General features: G+C 38.6%; 1 protein-coding gene across 1 annotated transcript in view; it reads right to left on the bottom strand.

Moving 5' to 3' along the window:
- Nucleotides 1-4792: 4792 nt before the first annotated feature.
- Nucleotides 4793-11904, bottom strand: part of PI15 (peptidase inhibitor 15) — a 33626-nt gene continuing 26514 nt past the window's right edge. The window contains exon 6 of the mRNA XM_036338564.1: nt 4793-10565. Within this exon, the coding sequence (XP_036194457.1) occupies nt 10430-10565 (136 nt within the window). The 3' untranslated portion in view covers nt 4793-10429. The remainder of the gene's footprint in view (nt 10566-11904) is intronic.

Below are 11904 nucleotides of genomic sequence, written 5' to 3'. Positions count from 1 at the left end.
AATTAATTCTGTTCTTTCTTTCTAAGGATAGAGATCCCATAGATTTCCAGTTAGTTTCCAGAACATTATGAAAAAATAACAGCGGTGATAAAAATCACGATTTTTGTTCATTCCTTACCAGAAACTGTGTGTATGTAATGCTTTATGTGTGTTACCTCATTTATCTTTACTACCCCATTCATTCATCCTATCTAATAATAGACAAAGATGCAAATTGAGTGTACCTTCGCCTTGCCCACCATTGGCTAATCAGAGCAATCTGCAAATTACCCGCCAACAAAGATGGTGGCCAATTTGCATCCTGCAGGTGGGGCCGGCAGCGCGTGACACTGCTCGTGGGCCCCGGGCCCCAGATCCCTGACCCGGCTAGGTGGGGCCGGCAGCACACAACGCTGCCTGTGGGACCCAGGCCCCGGATCCCTGACCTAGAGAGGGAGCAAAGCGGCAGAGAAGGGAGAGAGCCAAGGTGGCAGAGAAGGGAGGGAGCCGAGGGCGAGGCGGCAAAGGGAGGGAGTGAGGCAGCGGAGAAGGGAGAGAAGCCCGCCTCAGTGGGCTTCGCTCCCTTCTCTGCTTCGCTCCGGTCTCAGGAAGCCCTATTCTTGCAGGAATAGGCCCGAGGAAGCCCTATTATTGCAGGAATCTTCCTGCAACAGACCTTTAGTCCTATATAAGTGCTCATGCGATAAGTGCAAGAGAAGGGAGTGTGGAGGGGAAGAGTGTCAGTCACATGATCTTCTGGAAGGTCAGTGTGAAGAAGCTCAAGGAGGGGGTGAATTGGGCAGAAAGAGAGGGAGAGAAGTAGAGAAGGATGCGGGAGGATGAGGCGGAAGCCAGCCCTGTAGAACTCTGTAAGCAGATAGAACACTGAGTCTGTCAAGGTCATTGGAATATCACCGGAGGTTTCCCGCAGTGAAGTCACTGCACATGCTTGACTTTCACAAAGACCAGTCCCCAAGCGCATGCACGGTGAGGGGGGGACTGTCGGGGGGAGCCCAGCGGTGTGTTAGGCAGCTGCCAGTGTTCAGACCTGTCGCCTCCAGACATTTGGGTCGTGCGCCCTTATTTATAAACAGTTTTGTATCTTGCACTCCACTATATATAACATAAGATTTACCAAGTGCTAATATATATCAGACAGTATACCACGTGAAATAGAAATAACACATAAAATATGCAGAAAAATTTTATAAAAACCTTCAAATGATTTCATCAATGTTGTAAAAACATTTGCATTCACCAAAACATTCTGTTGATATTCTATGATCACTTTTACATTAATTTTAAATTTTATTAGTGCTTAAATTTTTCATCAGAGCCATATAACAAAGTGTGCTTAATAATTTTGAAGAGTTTTATTTAGGACATGACGTAAAGCTACATTTTACATTTCTGATGGTTTAAAAATGTTTGCTAATCATAACTGCTTAACTTGCACCAGCAAATATATCAAGGCAAATGCTCATTATTAATGCATAATAGAATATTTTCCACGTCAAATAGTCTTAAAAATTCTTAATTCTTTGACCAGTTGGTCAAACCCGATTAGATCATTATTGTTTTTACCTCATACCGTGGTTGACAAAAATGCTTGCTATCAGAAGCAAGGTAATGATCAACTGTTCAATTTCCTTTGTGTTAGCTTGTGCTTTCATTATTAAACCCTTTTAAATCTGGCTTCTGCGGGAATTTTCTAAGAATGTTTGTCAGTGTTGAATAGAGGCTGGGTTTCAAAATTAATCGATTCTCAGCCCCAAGTCTCTAAAACACACTATGTGCAAAAACCCTAAAAGCTAACAGCCACGTGAGGCCCCCCTGGAGGGACACCCCACTGCCCACAGGAGACATGTAACCCTGACATGCATAGACCTAGGGAGGGCAGTCATGTCAGCCCATTAGCCTGTGGGAAATCTTAATAATGTCTTTCTGATTTCCTTGATAAAATTAAACATAAGTAAACTCTTGGGTTTTTTTCTCTCAATGGTTCATCTTCTGTGCTTTCCAGAAGGACAAACTCCTCTTTGGACACCATTAATCTACATGAAAGATGATGTTGGCTTGGGGTAGGATGATTGCAGCCTGCGGGGTGCCAATGGTACTCTCAGAGGTGACAGCAGCCTGGGAATAAATGCGCTTGTCACTACTGGGATGCCGTCGCACCGAGGGCTTTTCACTGTTCAAAGCTAACGAATATTAATTTTCCAAAAGAATATATCTTGAGTTCATAATGACATCTAAATGTTCATATTTAATGATTAATCGTTACTTAACTTTTAAAAAAATTGTACCTCTTTTTGCTTACATTGAAAAACGTTGGTCTAAACCAGTGATGGTGAACCTATGACACGAACTCATTTTTTTGGTTGATTTTTCTTTGTTAAATGGCATTTAAATATATAAAATAAATATCAAAAATATAAGTCTTTGTTTTACTATGGTTGCAAATATCAAAAAAGTTCTATATGTGACACGGCACCAGAGTTAAGTTAGGGTTTTTCAAAATGCTGACACGCCGAGCTCAAAAGGTTCACCATCACTGGTCTAAACAAATAGCCTTATTTCCTCCTTGCATTACTCCACTCCTCCTCCCCTCACTAATAATGCTAATGGCAGACTGCTGAAGAGAAATGTTTTTTGCAACTCTGCCTTTACAAGATATTCCATTAAGGCTGTGCACTCAAAATACTGTTTCAAAGTCATTGGAAATATTTCTGTCCCCTCCATCCTGTTTCCTTCTTACTCCTAAAAATAATCATTTTTCATCCTTTTTAAGTTTACGATTCCACTTTTCTTTTGGCAAATAAAAACAGGTATGTATTACAAATGCATGTGTGCATGTATATGCATTATTCCCCCTAAGCTTTCTCACAGGAGTAGCATTCTAGTTATACTCCTGTGTACCATGCTTCCTCACTTAATATCGTCCTGGGAGGCCTCTGTCTACCAGTTTATAGAGATTTCTCTTCTTCCATATTTCAGTTGCATAGAATCACCTTATGTGGACCTATCATTCAGTCCACGCCCTCTTGGTGGACCTCTGAGTTGTTTCTGGCCCTTTACCAGTACAAATGACATTATAATGATTAATGTATGCATGCCATTTTATGAATTGCCAGTGTGCCTCTGGAATGCATTTGTGGACGAGGAATTGCTAAGTCAAAGGGGAATGAAATGTAAATTCTCAGGGTGACAGATTAAGGCCACATGCCAGGTCCTTGATTCTCGTTCATCAACAGTGAGAATTGGGCCCGAGAGATTCAGTTCAGGCTGGTGATGGGTCTCCGGTTGGCTAGGACAGGACCAGTGTTGGCTCAACAGTGTAAGCAGGACTCGGGAAGGAGTCAGTGCCCCTGGCACTACAATGCCCAGGTGATTGTCTCAGGAGGAACTGGGTCAGAGTCACCCACAGTGGAATAGGCTTTGCTCCCAAGAGCTTAGTCCATTGTTTCTGGGAAAGCCCTTGAAAGGGTGTGCTTGCTTCTCATGTGCTTGTCTCCCATAGTTGTCACTGAGGGGAAGAAGGAGTGAAGGAATGAGACCACGTACCCACTATGCCCCCCACGTGTGCACCGTCAGAGGTGTGCAAGTCTAGGAGGTTAAGACTTTTTTGTATCCATCAGGCCTTGTCTGAGGCTGGAATCTGCTGAACACACACACACACACACACACACACACACACACACACACACACACACACACACGCACGCACGCACACTGGAGCCCTGTATTCATTCATTGTGGAGATAGATGAAACTTTCCAAACATGTGGGTGGGAACCTGGAGACTTGAGAGGAGAAAGTGAAATGAACCCTAGCCGATTTGGCTCAGTGGATGGAGTGTCAGCCTGCAGACTGAAGGGTCCCAGGTTTCATTCCGGTCAAAGGGCAATGCCCAGGTTATGGGCTTGATCCCCAGTAGGGATCATGCAGGAGGCAGCCAATCAATGATTCTCTCTCATCATTGATGTTTCTATACCTCTCTCCCCCTCCCTTCCTCTCTGACATCAATAAAATTATATTAAAAAAAGAAAGTGAAGTGAGAAGGGAGGACTAGCAGGAGCAAGAGAAGCTGAGTGGTTGCCTCAGGCCTCCTGGGGATGACCCTCTGGAAAGTCCTGTGTTTGTGAGGCTTTCTCACCTGGTGTGGACTGTGGTAAGGAGGAATTTACAGTTCTAGATTCGGTCTGTCTCAAGGAACTGGGTGGGACCTACCATCGCATCAGAAAGGAGTGACCCTTGTGCAAGGCAGAGCCACCCTGGGAATCACAGCCTTGGGTCAGCTGGTGCTTCTCCCCCAGGACCACAATGGTTTCTCCCGAGGCCCTTCCTGTGGGAAGCATGAAAATATCTCTTCAGCTCATGCAATTTCCTCAGCCAGAATTTCTTGATAGTTATTTTAGGTGTAAGTAGAAAAAGAAAGGAAGAAGGAAAGAAGAATGAAAGGATGGGAGGAAAGAAAAGGAGAAAAAAGATGTGTATTTTAGTAATGTGTTAAAAAAAATAATCATTGTTGTTTTAGAAAAATAGATCATCGCTTATCAAAATTAGCATGCCCGCTAGTTCTGAATCTACTTTAAAACTCTATTGAAAACAAAAAAAATGAAAAAATAAAACAAATAATTATAATCTTTTATTGAAAGAAAAAACAATATAGCTGAGTTCCAAAAGCTATTCATGATAAGCTTTATAAGGACAGAAGTTTACCCCGCTTCTATGTATGTACACATTCATGACATTATATCACATCATTGCAGGCACCACACATGGCCACAGTGTTAGGTAATGAATAAAACTCATCCAAATTAACCTTTTTAATAAAAATATCTAAAATGATACAATATATGGTAGGTTTATGTACATAGTTGAAACATTTAGATACCTTAAAAACACATTATTTTCAAATATGCATCACAATTATCTCTAATTCTTAAAATATTATGGTACCAACATTCTGTTTGTCAAGTAACACAAGATGATGTAATCTATAGCAAGCACCAGTTAAAGTCAGCCTTTAATTCTCCAAATAAGAGGCTTTCTGACACTGCAAAGTGATGTGGGTATTTAAAAGAACCATTGGAATTATTCAGAGCCTCAAACTTTGTTTCTTTCATACGTTGATTATTTTAGAGACAATGGGCTGGGGTACTGGATGATTTAGATCAATTTTTTTTTTCTGTTTGATGGAATCCTGGGGCTCTCAGAAGAAACTTCCAAGGCACTGGGGAAGGTGTGGGGAATAGCAGATCCATTTTTTGTGTATTGAATGTCAGAGCTCTGTATGTCATTGAGATAATGAAAAGGGTTCTGTTGCTTTAAAATAAGTTTGAAAATACTAATTTGGAAAACAGCCTCAAAGCATATTTCATTAGGTTATGTTAACATGGTTTAAGAAACATCTCTTTCCAAACAGATGATCACATCAGTCGATTACATACCTCACCTGAGAGTTTGCCTAAGCATACGGCCCATTTAGTTACAGGGGATGTGATTCTAAACATTTGTTAGGCTAAAAGGAGTTTGAATGGAATATTAAAATTGTATTATTAGCTCAATAGTGTGATCAAAGAACATTATCACATTATAGACCAACAAGTCCAGGTGAGGAGATAATCCTTTCCTATGTGGAATTAATTTTTTTAACGTATCTCCTTTTTATCTTATGCATTCTGCAAAGTAAAAATAAATTACTGCTTCTGAAAGTGGAGCACACTTATGATCTTGTTTGCTAAGTTTAAATCTAATTGTATTTAAAATGTAAACCAAATAAAAAATGTTTTAGTAATGCCTAGTTAAAAACAACAACATTGTAATAAGCACCTCAGAACTGGAAAATCATGAAAAACATTTTTATTTAGCAAAGTCGATACCAAGATATAGTATCGCTCTTATTCTCTTAGAAAAGTATGTCAAAAGAGTCAAGCATTTTCAAATACTGTCAGATTTAGAGAGTATTTGAGAATTCTAAAATTATGCAGCTTAATTTTTATTGGACAGAAGAAAGGGCTTTTTGTTTCAGGCCAAGTAGCCATCAAGAATTTGTTTTTACAACCGCCAGAGGGCGCCAGTGTCTGCAGTATGGTTGGTGTAGGTGTTTAACCTTTAGGCAATATTTGAATTTGGACATTGCCAAGCTAAGAAATGCTTTAAAAGAAAATTAGTAACTTCAAAAAAAAATAATAATAATAAATTTACATTCTGTAACACTAAAATAATTTTGGGCTTTTAGATTAAAAATATAGTTCACTGGCCTGTTTCTGGTTAAGATTAATTTAACAGGATTTTATTATTATTTCCAAATCGGAATTGAATGGATAACACTTTTAATAATGACTAAAAAGAGCCTTACGAAAGCTATTAACACTAACAATTCATTTAGCACCATATTTTTAGCACCAAAATAAATGATAGTTCACACTTAATAAAAACTTTAATTGCAAAGAAACCTCAAAATTGTAACAATTTTGGTGGTTGTAATGCATTTTCAGCACCATTAGCAAGTTATTGTTAAACTTCCTAAGTTTTTGATTGGCCTCTCATAAGTCAAAGTTACACCATGACATAATTTTAAAAAATCATTTTGCATGTGTTTAAACATGTCTTTCCCCATACATATAATGGCAATATTAAAAAATCATACATAAGCAATGATAGTGTCAGACTGGTAGAAATCTAATTCTACTTTCCTTAAATGCTTCAGTAGATAAAGGCTTGCATCCATGTCAAGATTTTCATCCTCTGAGACCGCAGGACCCGGGGAATGTTGTCACACAAGGTGGAGAACATAGACCTCGGGCTGAGCATTACTTCTCCTCTATGGACACATTCAAATGACCTGTTCAGCTTATCATTCATATGATAAGCAGGGGATGAACACAAAATACTTAAACTGGCCTAAATGTGTACGAGACTTGCTCATGTAGATGTTATAAGTTGATTTAACAGAAGCATGTTTTAATGAGTGTATGTGTGTGTGTGTGTGTGTGTATGTATATGTATATGGTTTTTATTCAAATGTTTGGAGTAAATTGTATTGCTTGAACTTGCCCTAGTGTTTGGTCAACTCTGTGCCAAAGCTGCCTGGAGCCTTTAAATGGCTGTTTCCATGGTTTCCGGTGAGTATGACCTCACTTCCAAATGAAGTTGGTAGGGACACTCTGATGGCTCAAAGAAGTGATGGTACTTTGATTGCTGGATAGAAGCAAAAGGGATAATAAATGCTGGTTCTGCCACATTGTAAAAGCAAGTTTATCTATCATAACCAGGAACATTAAGACTGTTGCCTACGCAACCCAAATACAATTTTACAAAGAATCCATCAGTTTAACAGCAAAATTTATCATTTTCCCAGTCTTTTGATGACATGAAAGCCAAAAAATACATAATGTGACAGGTTTTGTTTTTTACTTTTTACTAAAAAAAAAAAGGTGGAAATGAAAAAACTATGCCATAGAGAGGATCCATGGTGTAGAATATGTATGCCAATAACTGTATCTTTTGAATGAAACCTTTTGAAATGAAAGCTTCAATACTGACTGTTTAAAGCTGTTCTTATAAAATAGCTTATCCCCAGACCCTTCCTGCCTCTGGGCATTACAGTGAGAAATTGTTATCCTAGCACCTTTGTTGCATGCTGTAAAAATATGACAGGCTACTAGCAAACTGTCATTTGCTTTAGCCTGGGAAATAAAACATTTTACATGGCCACATTATATTACTAACTTTAAAAAGTATAGATAGACAAACAAATATACCCGTTACATTTTTAGCTGAGTTGTTAAATTATAAATAAACTTAGTTCTAGCCATGATTTGGAACAGACTGCTGAGTAAGTTATAAGTGTGTAGACCTTAGTCTTCATTTGATATGTCTGATGATTCATCTGGATTTTTGATGCATTCAAAGCTTTGTACTGAAGACATTTTTGTCTTAATAAAACATGGAAAGTTGGGATTCCTCTAAATTGTTGCAGTTCTAGAGTTTTTAGTTAATACTGAAAATCCATTCATAGAAACATTTATTACATTACAGCCAACGTATAAGAAGCTGAGATAAATGCAAAGAATTAGAGTTTCTGCCAAGGAAAAGCTCACAAAAAACTTACTTTTAATGAAAAGTTTCACATTAATGATAATTTAATCTTCATAAATCCTATTACTATGATAATTTTACCTTCCTAAGGACCTCTGTGAAATGTGAAGCAAATATCATTGTTCATTTTTAAAACTAAGAAACCAAGCTACACGAGTAAACCAGTAACAGAATTGGAACTAAGCATGGTCATTTTCGGTTGAATAGTACTTTTCTACTTCTGTGCAGCAAAATCAGGGATGGAAAACACTTTCTACAGAAATCAAGCCAAAATCCTACCAATGAGATTTGTCTCCAACTACCTATTGCATGTTAGATAAAATTTGAATTGGGGCCTGAACCATATGATCATTTCTATCCTTCATTTAAGTCTCCAAAATATGTATTTTTGATAAAGTCTATATAGGTGCCCACAGAAGCAGAGTAATAGGATGTCAAAACATTTGGTCACCATATCCAGTTTGGAACAGGAATCAGGCCAATTATTTGTCATCGTGTCCATCAGAACTCCAGGTGGGCATTCCTCCCGCATTGAATGGATTTAATTAACTATCTACCCTCTCAGTGCAGCCACCCTAAGAAACTGCAAGTGTGCAGGGAATTTTAAACAAGTAGCTTCCTCCTGTTATTTGCATTCTGGAACTAACCATGTTTTCTTAGTCAGAAATTCTATGGAAGTATTATACAACCTAAGCATCTCTCTCTCTCTCTCCCTCTCCCTCTCTCTCTCTCTCTCTCTCTCTCTCTCTCTCTCTCTCTCTCCTCTCTCTCTCTCTCTCTCTCCTCTCTCTCTCTCTCTCTCTCACACACACACACACACACACACACACACACACACACACACACACGGTATATAGCATTAAGTGTCTTGGCCCAGATAATTGAGTTTCCTCTGAAAGCAATTTCCTGAATGAGGAAATGTTGCCTTTCCAAAATCACACGAATGAAGTTTTCATGGTTATTTTGAGCTCCTAATTGAGAACTCAACTGATAAGTATTCGTCTACATAGACGTAAAATTTGGTGACTCGTCCTCAGAAAGTCGTTCTGAAGGGGGCTGTTTAACACGTCATTGCTGTCTGTGGTGGGCACCCAGGGTCTTTCATATGAGCCCCGAAGTCCCACAATCACAGTGAAGCAGTGGAGTGTCCTTGGTACCGAGGTGTTTCTTTCTGGTCCTTTCCCTCCTGCTGACAGACCTCACGATACACCAGGCCCTCAGGACAGGCCCTCCCGCAGCTCTGCACCTGGAGTTTTTGTGACTTTCATATCTGTCTCCCCAGTCTTACTTCTCTTGGGCCTCTTCAGTGTTCTTAGGGTCTAGCTTTCTGCCTTTCTGCCAAAGGCACAACTGTCTACTCCAATCCAGTACCTTCTGGGCAGTTGTTAATTCCTTCCTGCCTCTTCTGGTTCCAAGCACGGCAGCTAAAATGCCACGCTAATCAGGAGCCTTACCTACCCCACAGTGTGGCTTATCCCCTGTTCCACCTACAGGCGGACACCGCTGTTGTGTTCACTTCCTCACAGCTACGTGAACATCCATTCGTTAACAAAGAATAATTGTGCAGCCAAATCATTGGGCTGTATCATTTCCTGAATATTTTTGTGAGCTTCTGAAGGCAGGAACCAAATCTCATTATCTTTGCATTATGAGAACATAACCAGAAGAGATTAAGTAAAAGGTAGGATTTGAAGCTTACATAGTTGGAGCATAACCTTTCGTAAACCCAAATAAGAAAAAAATGTCTCCAGAATGAAATCTGGGATTGCTTAATTAATTTATTATGTCCTGATATCACTGAGGGTTATTTTGCAAACTATTATTTTGTGGCTATTACAGAGGTGGGTGCTGGACATGTCCCACCACCTCACATATATTTTGAATAGAATATTTTAAGTTTCCCTTCAGTTTACTACTGAATCATATTATTAGCAATGTGTTACATCATCTATTATGTGTGTGTGTGTAAATATGGACATATAAATGCATATACATGTGTATGTCTACATATGCACACACATACCCTACAGATCAACTAGATTTTTTATGCCGTAGGAACATAATATAATTCTTTTGGAAAGCAAGTTTTAGAAGTGGATGCATCAACGATATCAATACTACCTATACAATATTTTAATTTAGGGTTAGAGATCAGAAAATAGAAATGGATGTTCTGATGACCTCAAAAGATTAAACAAACATACTAGACAAACACTAATTTATACAAGGACTAATAAAAGGAAAACAAGATTGTTATAAAATATGTATAATATGTGCAAAACTCAATATATATATAGACCTATGATTCCCAGAAAGCATTCAACTTCCTGGAAGAGCCGGTAAGCTTATTTGAACCAGTATAGGTAGTTTGACGTTACTCCTGGAAAACAAAGGTTGTCAGTACACGATCCCCCGTAACTCGGAGGACAAGCTGAACATGGTACCCCTACTTTATATGGCGCTTCTCCAATCCAGTTGCCCCTAGAGAGAAAAAGAAAAAAATGGTAGCATTAATGTTACTTGCTCATTTAAAATTTTTTTATTTTTGCCCTGGCTAGTGCTCAGTGGTTAGAGCGTTGGGTCAGCCTTCTGATCAAAGAGTCTCAGGTTCAATTCCTGGTCAAGGGCACATCCTCAGTTTCCAGTTCGATTTCTGGCCCCAGACGGGCTCCTGCAGAAGGCAACCAATGGATGTGTCTCTCTCTCTCCCCCGCTCCTCCCTTCCTTTTGCTCTCTCTCTCTAAAAAAATAAATAAAATAAAATAAAAATCAATGGAAAAAATATCATGGGATGAGAATAAAAATTTTTTTTATCGTTGTTAAGCACATGATCACATGTATTGACATGATGATTTTTTTTGAGAAGTTTGTCATTTTTGGAAAGGCACTCAAAGTTATATCCATTTCTTATTTATACAGTAACTTATTTATATATCTTACTTTTAAAACACTTTCTCTCTGAATTAATAGTATCTTAATTTATAGGTGATACGTGACTCACTACAATGAGTAGTGACATCATTAGTCATCTGACACCAGGTTTAATGCTCATTTCAATTCACCGCATCTGTCTCTTTCCCATAGCCATCCTCTGAAGCACATAGGCCAGATTCACTTTTTTTTTTTAATCCACATTTTTGGCCAAAACTTTCATTGATATTTTTTTACATGGCTATGCAAGTTTTTTTTTTAATTTTATTGTTTAAGGTATTACAAATAGCAGTACATATGTCTCTTTTTCCCCACTGACCTCCCCCCGGCCCCCCCTACCCCCCCCCACACCCCACTCGCCCTCGTCCCCTTTTCCCAGTGTCTTGCATCTGTTGGTTGTGCTTATATGCATGCATACAAGTGCTTTGGGTGCTTATGACAACTTCCTACTCATGTCATCATTTCTGGGAGGCTTAGAAATGATTAAATGAACAAAAAGTTGTCATAAGCACACACCAAAAGTTATAAATGTTCACAAAATTTGTTCCTAAACTTGTAAAATATTGTAGATTCTCATTATTTATAAAATGAGATATAGAAAACTCCATTTTTGTAGTAAGAGAATGATGGCCCACAGAAGCAATTAAAGGTGATTTAAAAAAATTTTCCCATAAATACACTCCTAGACCTTTTTATAGTAATGCTATTCATTTTCTGATAATAAACACATTTAACTGAATTACTTTCTGTTCTCAATATTTTCCTTTATCTGTATTGATCACCAATATCAAAATAATACATCAGTTCACTATTAGGAGAATTACCTTACTGTTACCTACTATTATTTAGGTCCTGCAATTACAAAGGAAAGAGTAATAAATGCACTTTC

This window comes from Myotis myotis, unplaced genomic scaffold (assembly GCF_014108235.1).
Source record: "Myotis myotis isolate mMyoMyo1 unplaced genomic scaffold, mMyoMyo1.p scaffold_m19_p_16, whole genome shotgun sequence".
In the NCBI taxonomy this organism is placed as follows: domain Eukaryota; kingdom Metazoa; phylum Chordata; class Mammalia; order Chiroptera; family Vespertilionidae; genus Myotis; species Myotis myotis.
This window is presented reverse-complemented; position numbering and strand designations above follow the sequence as displayed.